Raw genomic sequence first — 12,193 nt, forward strand, 5'->3', positions numbered from 1 at the left:
ATTTGAAATTAGGTTTTTAAAAATGAGAAATGTGTGACTACTACTTTCACCTTTAAAAGTGCATAACATTCTGTTGTGATAAGGCTACATAATTTCTTTTTGGTGGCTTACTGCCATTTTCAAGAAAATTAGGCTGTTTAATCTGGTTTTCACACTCATTTTTTTTCATACTCATATTATTGATTGATCAGTTTCACCATGTAGTGGGTAGTAAATTACAGAGAAATCAGTTAGGGTTCTAAATTGATAATTGATGTTTTTAATGGCATTAAAACACAGATTTGAGTTTTGTAGGCTCAACAGTCTTTCTGTGTAGGCTCTCAGTTGTCCAGGTGGTTTCCATAGTAGAGAAGCTTGAATCTTCGACTGGACTGGGTTGCTTGACGCGAGGACTTTTCGCTTCGAATCGCAGAAGCTTCCTCAGCTAAAATTCTTGCTCTGGTAGTCTGACTTCTGTCTTGACTCTTGTAGAGAAGCGAAACGTTCTCACGTCAAGCAACCCAGTCCAGTCGAAGATTCAAGCTTCTCTACTCAACAGTCTTTGGACATGTCATGTTTAATTTTGTGCAAACACACAAATGAAGAAAACAGCGTCAAACACTACTATAGTATAAAACTTTTAGGGTGTCTAGAACATTTGAGTAATGCGGTACATTTATTCAGCAATGACCTTAGGGAGGTGTAGATGCTTTACCAGATTATGGCAATGAAGTAATGTGAAATTCATTCCTTTTTGTGCTCTATTTTTTTCTGACAGATTTTATTTTAACTCTATACAAGCACATCTGCTATAGACAGGCTCATTCCAGATATTTTTCTTTCCCCCGTTACGTTCAAACTTCATGTTTCTGACCATTGTATTTCACCTTAAAAATATAGCCACAGTCGCACTGATAACTTATCTGTACAGTGCATCCAGAAAGTAATCATCTTGCTACACTTTTTCACATTTTTTTATGTTACAGCTTTATTCCAAAATGGATAACAATCATTTTATTCCTCAAAATTCTACTTTTTTTTTTTTTTGGCAAATTTATTTAAAAAAAGGAATCACATACATAAGTATTCACAGCCTTTTCCATGAAGAACAAAAATTGAGCTCAGGTACATACTGTTTCTGCTCATCATCCTTGAGGTGTTTCTACAGCTTAACTGGAGTCCACCTGGGGTAAATTCAGTTGATTGGACATGATTTGGAAATCACTCCTGTCTACATATAAGGTTCCACAGTGAACATTGCATGTCAGAGCACAAACCAAGCATGAAGTCAAACCAAGCATGAAGTCAAGGGAATTGTCTGTAGACCTCTAAGACAGGATTGTCTTGAGGCACAAATCTGGGGAAGGGTACAGAAACATTTCTGCTGCTTTGAAGGTCTCAATGAGCACAGTGGCCTCCATCATCCATAAATGGAAGAAGTTCCGATCCACCAGGACTCTTCCTAGAGCTGGGCACATGTCTAAACTGAGCAATCGGGAGAGGGGCCTTTGACAGAGAAGTGACCAAGAACCCGTTGGTCACTCTGTCAGAGCTCCAACATTCCTTTGTGGAGAGAGGAGAATCTTCCAGAAGGACAACCATCTCTGCAGAAATTCACCAATCAGGCCTGTATGGTAGAGTGGTCAGACGGAAGCCACTCCTTAGTAAAAGGCACAGGGCAGCCCACCTGGAGTTTGGCAAAAGGCACTTGAAGGACTCTCATAACATGAGAAGCAAAATTCTGTGGTCTGATGAGACAAAGATTGAACTCTTTGGTGTGAATGCCATGCACCATGTTTGGAGGAAACCTTGCATCATCCCTACAGTGAAGCATGGTGGTGGCAGCATCATGCTGTGGGGATGTTTTTCAGCAGCAGGAACTGGGAGACTAGTCAGGATTGAGGGAAAGATGAATGCAGCAATGTACAGAGACATCTTGGATGAAAAACTGCTCCAGAGTGCTACTGACCTCAGAGTGAGTTGACGCTTCATCTTTCAACAAGACAATGACCCTAAGCACACAGCCAAGATATCAAAAGATATTTTCAGGACAACTCTGTCAATGTCCTTGAGATCTGAAAGTGGTTGTGCACGGACGCTCCCCATCAACCCGATGGAGCATGAGAGGTGTTGCAAACAGGAATGGACAAAACTGTCCAAAGAAAGTTTGTGGCATCATATTCAAGAAGACTTGAGGCTGTAATTGCGCATTGAGCAAAGGGTGTGAACACTTATGTACGTTGCATGTATAGCAATACTTTGCGTGATGTCATGAAACTGGTCAACTGGTTGTTAACTAGCATGGTTGGCTTTGTTGTAGGTTAGCTTATAGAAATACCTTGTGGTACTGTTTAGGTTTTGAACATATTCAGAGACCGCCGAATCGGTTCCTGAACTCGAAGACGCCATACTTTCTCTCTTTCATGGTATCAATTTGCACGCGTTTTGCCAACCACGTCAATGCGCATGCGTGTGACGTCAATGTTTGTAAACAAGAAGTATCGCTATTAAAAAGAAATGTGCCATGGCTAATACTTCACAACTGATGTAATGTGCAGCCCATGAAGAGAGCCCGTGTAAAGACAGTCATACAGAAGTTTTCAGTGCTTAATATATACAGTTCTATATAGAGATGTATAGAGATATCTCCATCTATCCCTCTCTGTATTAGTATGAATATTGTTGGAATTCTTTGAATTAATTGTTGATATCCTGGTATGGCAAATTTCTGAAGGGTCTGCAAAGATTTCGATTCAAGCGGTTACAGGCCAAAAACACAGAATCACTTTAGAAAACAAAATGATAGTTGTGACAAATGATTACTGCACTAACCCTGTTTTTGGGGAGGGTTTCAGCCCATATTCTCTGCTTTATATGCTAAACTCGTTAGATTTTTAATAAAATCCCATCACAGTCATACTGTCCTTCTAGAAGTCGGGGAAACTGGGGATTTTTAGCAGGGTTACTACTGGTTCACCATGAGTGGCCAGTAAAAGTAATGTGCAGAGTTTAAAGCATTGCTGACAGTCTTAATGTTTCAGTGGCCCTGATACAATCAAGTAGACATGATCTAATCTGATGTAAGAAAAAAAAAAAAGGATATTCTACTGATGGATTCAGAGGCATTGATGTAAGAACCCAGTCTGGATTCTACCATCATAATTAATCTACTCACTGTGTAAATCTCTATTTTGTGGCCTTATGAGGTAGTAGTGTAATAAAATCCAGTTTTCACACATTGTCACACAGCAACACACACGTGCTAATGCACAGACCTGGTGCATATGGATAGAAATGGCTTTGAACCACAGTGATGGGTTTGTGTTGTTTTATGGAGGATATTAAGCCTGCTTCATATTCCACACCCACTCTGATTGTTTCATCATCTTTAAGCCCAAACTAATTGCTTCCTTCTGTTTTGGAGTCATAGGCCTGTAAATTACTCTGTGTTTTATGATTTTGTGCTGGTAGCTGGTAACTGATGACAAATTTTTAAAAGTTTAAACTTTATTTGTTGTAATATTGCTGTCTGTTGTGGTTTGTTTTCCCCAGAAGGGCTTCACTCCTTTGCACGTAGCAGCAAAGTACGGGAAGCTGGAGGTTGCTAGTCTACTACTTCAGAAACACGCGTCGCCAGATGCAGCTGGGAAGGTAACTATCCTATAAGCAATGCTGCATTATTAAAGGGGTCATACTGTGCAAAATTGGTTCTACCTTTCACAGTTGTATATATTTGTGGGTTGATGGTAAACATCCTAACACTGCGCAAGGCTTTTCTAAAACTGCTTGTTTTTGACATATGTGACATATGTCACATCCATTTTTTTTAAAGGATTCTTTTGGCATACATTAAAATTTTTTTATATGACCCCTTTAAGAGAGAATGATGACTTTAAATTCTGTTTTCCAGTGAGTGCCTGTACCTAGAAATGTGTATGGTAGTTAGCTTCATTCTGTTCTGAAATACACCTTGCACATGAAAAATTTTCACCTCTCCTCTTACTTTATGTACGTCACCATGTAACAAGGCTTCATATGTATGTGTTCAGAGTGGACTAACTCCACTGCATGTGGCGGCGCACTATGATAACCAGAAAGTGGCGCTGCTCTTGCTCAACCAGGGTGCCTCTCCACATGCTGCTGCAAAGGTAAGCATTAACTCAAAGTGAGTGTGATGATGGTTTCAATCGAATGTTCCTTAATGAATTAGCGGTGTGCAGGCTGACCTCATTTCCACCACACAGACACATTTACACCGAGGCCTAATGGATATGTTAAGCCATGCATGGTGATTGACTGGATACATGCATCTGCCACGCAAATAGTATCCAAAAGAATTTGCCCCTGAAATTCACAATCTCTGGATGCTCTCTACCATCATCTGATAAAGTCTTTAATAATCGAGCGTTTGCAGAGACCTTGGATTTAGCAGTAAAATTCAAAATCTTAATTGTTAAAATAGTTTAAGATGTTGAACAGTTTTTTAATACTTCACATTTACAGAGGTTGACCAGTTTGTTATTTCAGTTCATCACAATTTACTTAATTTACCACCAAGGATTATGGCAAAGCCTGAGGTATTGTAGCTCTTGTGTATGCATGTGCATATTTTACAGTAAAAACCTATCTACCTTCAACAATATAATTCATTCCTGTGTTATATTATACATGCATATAACAACACCGCTCAGATATGAAAGTTTTTTGGCTTTTGCTGAATTTCCAGATGTGGAATATCAGTCATTTTGATGTTGACATGGTGTGTTTGACTGTTGAAAAAATGCTAACCATAGCTCATGTTACTATATGCAGTTATGTAGTTACACTGAATGTTAACATACGAGGTCTGTCAATAAAGTAACGGTCCTTTTTATTTTTTTCAAAAACTGTATGGATTTGATTCATATGTTTTTACGTCAGACATGCTTGAACCCTCGTGCGCATGTGTGAGTTTTTCAACGCCTGTCGGTGACGTCATTCGCCTTTGAGCATGCCTTCGGAAGGAGTGGTCGCCCCCTCATTGGATTTTCATTGTCTGGAAATGGCGGAATGAAAAGGACTTTTTTTCCATCAGAATTTTTTCAGAAACTGTTAGAGACTGGCACCTAGAAACCATTCGAAAAATTTATCTGGCTTTCGGTGAAAATTTTACGGGCTTCACAGAGAATAAGGTCTGTTATTACAGCGTTAAGGACCCCTTTAAGGATGCTCGGCGCGCCGCGCTCTGAGCTGCGCCGACACGGCACAAGCCACTGGACCATTTCTAAACGGATGGCTCTGTGGATACGAGACCATCGTGTGCTCTTTCTCTGGTTATCACAAGGGCTGGACATCAGCCATTTTCCGGCAGATTTCACTTTTAACAAGAGATTTTGTCAAATGAAAGCCGCGCGGAGGCTTCGCGCGTAAAGACCGATTCGCTTTGGAAGCGAGACAAAGGAACACCTCCGTTTCGGCGTGTCAGAGGACAAGTTTGGACATGTCCAGCTCTCCACAATTTCACTGATACTTACTGGACTGGTAAGCATTGAAAGCCGAGATAGACATGTCCAAACTTGTCCTCTGACACGCCGAAACGGAGGTGTTCCTTTGTCTCGCTTCCAAAGCGATTCGGTCTTTACGCGCAAAGCCTCCGCGCGGCTTTCCATGACAAAATCTGCTGGAAAATGGCTGATGTCCAGCCCTTGTGATAACCAGAGAAAGAGCACACAACCTTAAAGGGGTCCTTAACGCTATAGTAACAGACCTTATTCTCTGTGAAGCCCGTAAAATTTTCACCGAAAGCCAGATAAATTTTTCGAATGGTTTCCAGGTGCCAGTCTCTAACAGCTTCTGAAAAAATTCTGATGGAAAAAAGTCCATTTCATTCCGTCATTTCCAGACAATGAAAATCCGACGAGGGGGCGGGACCACTCCTTCCCAAGGCGTGCTCTTCAAGCATGTCTGACGTAAAAACATATGAATGAAATCCATATAGTTTTTGAAAAAAATAAAAAGGACCGTTACTTTATTGACAGACCTCGTAAACAGCAGTTAACATACCTATACCACACTGGTGCCCACAGTCATTAGTTTTTTAAAAGTTCTTGTCCATAGTCAGATGCACAGTGTCAACCGCACAGTTCTGTCTGGTATAAATAGTAATACCCTCCACATCTGCAAATCTAGTCATTCCCAGAAAACTTTAATCACTGCTCACAACTAGTAATTATCTTTCTTATGAATGCTGTATCTTTGCTAGAAATTCTCTTTTTTTTCCTTCATCTGTTTACTCGAAATGTTCTGTGTTCAATTGGATGATGTATTAACAACAAATTCTGTGTTTGGTGTCTGCTCTCAGAATGGTTACACACCACTCCACATTGCAGCTAAGAAGAATCAGATGGAGATAGCGACCACGCTACTGGAGTATGGCGCATTTACCAATACTGTCACACGCCAGGGGATCACTCCTCTGCACCTCGCATCACAAGAAGGCAACGTAGACATGGTGACGCTGCTGCTCGCCCGGGACGCTCCTGTTAATGTGGGCAATAAGGTAGAAGATTAATGTGTGCAAGCTACAACTTTTTGTGCCTTAGGGCCCCTTCACACATAGTGCGAATTTGGTCCAAGTGTGCATGAAGCAGGAATCGTATGCAAAACATGTAAATTTGTAGCTGCTTCAAACGCCTCGTACACCTGTTGCTACAATTGTTTGCGCACACCAGCAGCTGAAAGACAGAGTGTGCGCTGTGCAAGCCCATAGAACCCTCTCGCAGCAGGTGTCGGCCAAGTTCCAGCTGACACACATGAACATCTAACACCGCTTGTTTGGCACTTACAAAGTGTGTGGCCATTCATACTATCATCATGAAAATAGTCAGCAGATAATCATTGTCGAGCTGGATGTAAAATTTGTGACCCGCAACTGTGGAGTTGCTGAATGCACATTTGACGTGCCGCATGTGTGCATTTGTCACGCGCTCCCCCACTCTACCCCCGCTCCCCCCAAACATGTGCACACGTGTGGTTCACATGCCCACTCACACGCAAGGCACCCCTCATCTGATCACAGAGTGACACCTTGGTCTGGGCACTGAATGGACGGGGCGTGGCAGCTGTTGACAACTCTGGTCTTGGACATCAGAGCTGCAGAACATGCACCTTGTTTTGGCAAACACGGCGTGTGTATGCTTGCTGTCCTCACATCGAAATAGAAATAAATATATATCGCTTCTGTGACGGGTTGGAGAGTGCGCACATTGACAGGCTGTTCCAACTGTACCGGACCGCCAGTTCATGTGGACATGCAGCAGGCGATCTGATCGTTACGTCTGTCTGACAGGACAGTGAGCATCGCGCTGCAGGACCATATGACAGGACCAACAGTATGACAAATACGCCACTTTCAGTCACATATCAGCAGAAATATGCCGTATGAAATGCCGTTTGGTCAGTTATCACAGCACTTTTTTCTTTCTTTTTTTTAGAAAATACTTTTATCTGCTTGTTGATTTTAACCATTTCACACTCCTGTTATGAGACAGTGATTGTGGCACAGTGGTAAAGTTTTTGTCTGGTAATCAGAGCATGTGGGTTCAAATCCCGTGAGTGGCAATTTTTTTTTTTTACCAGGGTTATTTAACCACGGGGTTCTATATTGCGTCCCCTTTTATGTACTATTTATATCAACCCAGCGATATTCACTAATTTTACAGCTGGCTTTTATTTTATTTTCGTCCACATCAGCAGTGCGACGTAGTTCAGCTCGTCCCACAGTGCGAGCTGCTGTGTGTTCCTGCTCGAAAGACATCGTCACATGCACGAACCGTCACACCGTGATTGGGCACACCTGCCATCGGCGCAGTGTTTCGTGATGCGCTGATTCAAACTGTTTCGCGCTCTTTCGCCATAATTCGGCCAAATTCGCACTATGTGTGAAGGAGGCCTTACTGAGGACATGTATTTGGTTTCAGCCATGGTATGGACATTTTTTTAAACCTTTGATCTCACACATATACACGCCATAGATTTTAACTTGGACCATCCCCCTTCATTCAAAAATTTGATCCACTTGAAAACATAATTTTTGGTTAAAAGAAATTCATTTGAATGGCATTTTCATATTTCCCATAAAAGACCTCATCTGTAGTAGTCAGCTTATGGTTGCACCTGTCTCTGTCTTCCTCTAGTCCACTGTTACATGGCTGCAAAGTATCCTGCAATTAATAAAATGATCCATGAACAAAAATAAGTAGCCTAAAGATGAAAAGTTATTTGTGTCCATGATTATTTGTAGACAGTAACTTAATGAAAGACATCACCTCACACAATTGTGTCACAGTTATATCTTTTTCAATACAATGAAATACAGTATTAAACATTTGATAATGGAAGATGCGGTAAGTTGGTTTGTTGTCTATTTTTAGCCTATAGTCAGATTGTTACCAGGTATCAGATAGAGACGTTCCTCCCATCCCTAGAAAAACTTACACCAATGTGTATCGTTGTTGTTGTTTCAGTTTGTGACATTGTAATGAGACCTAGTTTGGGTTTAAATTTGTTTTTTAATTTTATCACATTATACTCAGCAGAGCTGTGAAAACTCCATGGATCCAAAGAATTCTGTGGATTTCATCTGGGGGTGTGTGTTAGTGTTGTACTCTGTAATCGCGATCGTCACAGAGTTTTTAAAATGCTTATCGCAAAGCGTTCTTTTTTTTCGACATTGTGCAAGTTTTATAAATCCCTAGACACTGATCTGTATAACAGATACAGATCAGTGTCTGCGGATCCGTGGAACTCCGCGGAGAAAATCCCTCACTCAAAGCGTGGCTGTTACGACAGTTGTTGTAAAGCAGGACTGGTTGGTTGCTACAATGAGTAGCAACCAAGTAGCATGTGGACATCACATACTTTTAGAGCCATCAAGTTTTTAAAAGTAGTTTTGTGGCATGTCTTTGTCATGGAGCAACGTCGGACAGAGGGAAGATAGCGAGAAACAGTTTTAAAAAGTTTAATAAGGACTAGAATCCGTGGAATTGGTGCTGGCTTGAATTTAAAGTCGTCTTTATGAACACATCCAAAAGCTAAAAGAAACGGGAAAAGCTCACTGCATCTTGTGCCGCCAGGAAACATGAGAATTTTTCTATCCCAGGAAAATAAACATTTTGCTGTTCAAGCGATTTCAGACAAGATTATGTGACTTTTTTTTATTAATGTAGACTTTATTTCATTGAGAAAAAAGACACTGTCTTTGAATGGATTTACAGGAATTTACACAAGAATATAAGTGACTATACTTTTTGCTACAAGGTATGTTATTGATATTTTACCATGATTTTCAAAATATTCTACAAGCTTTAGCTGTGTTTTTTGAAATACTTTAACAGTCTTTTCAGTCTTCATGAATTTCATGTAGTTTATTAATGCATAATTTGGTTTAAAATTAAAAGGAAAATCATTCCAGGTCCTATTTCCATGTCATACTCTATTATTTCAACATTATCATTGACAGTTCAAATGAAATGTTGAATCTAGGATCATTTAAATATGCACTTTTGAGATTTTTTCTTCCAGGAGATGCTGAAAATGTGTCAATAGATACAAAATTAATTTGGTTTCTGGAGCCCCGCAGGCCCTAGACCCCGGCTCCTGGGTGGTTGCGCCCCCCGAGACCCCCTGCAAATTTTCTTCAACTATCACAATTTTCATTTCACACCCCTGACTCAGACGTCACATTTTGCTATGACAAACATAATGTGTCTGTACTCAGTCCGTGTCTGTCCCTCTGTCTGTCTGTCTATATTTATTGGTCTTTCTCTCTTTATTTTTGTCTAAAGTCTGGTTTGACTCCCCTCCACCTTGCTGCCCAAGAGGATAAAGTCAACGTTGCAGAAGTCTTAATCAACCAGGGAGCCATTGTCGACCCTGAGACTAAGGTATTACCACTAAGCAATGTCTTCTCGACATACCTGGAGATATAAATATGATTGTTACATCCTTGTTCAGCATATAGTGAAGGGGATTCCATATATGCTACATAATTTTCTTTTACATGACTCAAATCAAATCACTACATTTGTGCTGCCATTGTGGATGTATTTTAAAGGACTTCTAACTCATCAGTAAATTATGCACATGAGGACAGAATTGGTAGCTCCCTGTGAAATTTAATATTTAATGTTTTCTTCAAAAATGTCCCAATTTTTTTTTTTTTTTTTTTTTTTTTAACAGAGCAAGGAATTTTCAACACATAATTTCTGAATATCCTAGTTTTATTTTGGAGGCTTACATTATTTTACATTGCACACAGAAATAATTTTTTTCATAGGGGGCTAGTAATTTTGTCCTCATCTGTAGTTCTTAATAGTCTGATTTTAATTGTGGACATGTTGAAATATTATTGTGATATGTCTCTTTCTGTTTATATCAAATGAAAATACTCTCTGAAGTATTATTGTGGATGCAACATTGTAAAAACAGCACTTTTGCCACAGTTTAATGAATCTTTAAAGGCTGGTTGCTTTTCTTTATCAGATGGGTTACACACCTCTCCATGTGGCTTGTCACTATGGTAACATGAAGATGGCCAATTTTCTGCTCAAAAACCAAGCGAAGATCAACAAAAAAACCAAGGTAACCACTTTGTATGTTTATTTTTTTTAATGGAGACTTTGTATTGCGGATTGTGTGGGTATACCATTGTGTGTTTATTTTTTATAGTTGTGTGAATATAGTTTTGTTTGCCGTGTTTTTCACGTCCTTTTCGCACTTTCTGTCTTTTCTCTGCAGAATGGTTACACGCCTCTCCATCAGGCTGCACAACAGGGACACACACACATCATCAACCTGCTGCTGCACCATGGAGCATCGCCCAACGAGCTCACCGCTGTGAGTACAAACACCAACAGGCGAACACTACGCTCACACCGTGGTGGCCACAGGGACCACTTAGTTTTCATTTCATTTCATGTCAAATTATTTACAAGATGGATGATTCTCTAGGCTGTATTGGCCCTTTTTGTCAGAATTCATAACCTTTGCCACCTGCCAAAAAACAAGAAAACTTACCCATGACACAGATCTCAGTCATAAATGAAACTAAAGGACAGAATTTTGCTTTAAATTACTCAGAGATGCCGTGCTTCTTTCTGTTCTTACCTTTAACCACATTGCATTTACGTAACCAGTCAGCAAAAGTATTCCATTGAAGAGAAAAATAACTGACCAGAATGTGAAGAATCAGCATGGAATACTTATTGATCCTTTTACAGTGGTAAGATTTGAAAAGGAAATGGGTTTGCATATTGGGAAATTTGGCAACAAAATTGAGACAATCAAACCAGTCCAAGAATCTACGTGTAACATAGCGTGTCGTGCATCAGAGAAAAGCCTTGTCTTGTTTTCAAAAGGAGAAGTAAGCTGTATAGAGGCCCGTTGGTGCTGATGCTTATCGAAGAAGATGGGCCTGTATTTTCATTGTACAGTACATACAATGAAATTTCTCCTCTGCATTTAACCTATAATAATTACAGTTAGACACAATCCAAGCACGAGGAGCAGTGGGCAGCCACAGATTTAGAGACACTGCCTTGGTCAGGGGCAGAGAAAGGAGCAGACCCTAATGAGCGTGTTTTTGGATTCTGTAGTGTGAAGGAGATGAGAATTAATCCTCCTGGATGGGACACCGGTCCATCACAGGTTATTCCCCAAGCCAAAGGTCTGTACCCATTTACAGCTAGGTGGACTGAGACAATGCAGATAAAGTGTCTTGTCCAATGACATAGGTAGTTGGACCGAGTATGGTTTACATATTGGTAGTCCAACTGCTTATTCCACTGCGCAACTTGCTCAGCTTGTTTTCAAAAGGAAACAGCTTGATGTGGATGGAGATGCTGGAATGACTGTGAAACGAGCAACACAGCGAGCAACTCAGTCACTAAAATATATGTTAAGATGTGGGAGAGATGCAAGACTAGTATGTGGACAATTCTCTGAAGAGGATTTAGGACTGGAACTGTAATAATTTTCGAGTAAATACAAAAGGCCCTCAGCTGAGAGTCTACCACCATCACAACCCAGAATAAGCCTCAGCAAACTCAGCCTCTGCCACAGAAGTGATTTCAGACACTTTAGACTGCAGCACTTTAGAAAATGGAAATAATGATTTTATCAGTTGATATTCAAACACACATTAGTAATATTCCTAACAAAAAAATTTTAGTTTTTG

At 40.3% G+C, this 12,193-nt stretch overlaps 1 protein-coding gene across 13 annotated transcripts in view; it reads left to right on the forward strand.

The window, feature by feature from the left end:
• Positions 1-12,193, forward strand: part of LOC117531578 (ankyrin-3-like) — a 233,287-nt gene that overhangs the window by 122,711 nt on the left and 98,383 nt on the right. For all 13 annotated transcript variants that reach the window (XM_034194708.1, XM_034194695.1, XM_034194706.1 and 10 more), the window contains 6 exons: positions 3,532-3,630; positions 4,029-4,127; positions 6,320-6,517; positions 9,804-9,902; positions 10,501-10,599; positions 10,756-10,854. In XM_034194708.1, the coding sequence (XP_034050599.1) occupies positions 3,532-3,630; positions 4,029-4,127; positions 6,320-6,517; positions 9,804-9,902; positions 10,501-10,599; positions 10,756-10,854 (693 nt within the window). The remainder of the gene's footprint in view (positions 1-3,531; positions 3,631-4,028; positions 4,128-6,319; positions 6,518-9,803; positions 9,903-10,500; positions 10,600-10,755; positions 10,855-12,193) is intronic.

This window comes from Thalassophryne amazonica, chromosome 18, assembly GCF_902500255.1.
Source record: "Thalassophryne amazonica chromosome 18, fThaAma1.1, whole genome shotgun sequence".
In the NCBI taxonomy this organism is placed as follows: domain Eukaryota; kingdom Metazoa; phylum Chordata; class Actinopteri; order Batrachoidiformes; family Batrachoididae; genus Thalassophryne; species Thalassophryne amazonica.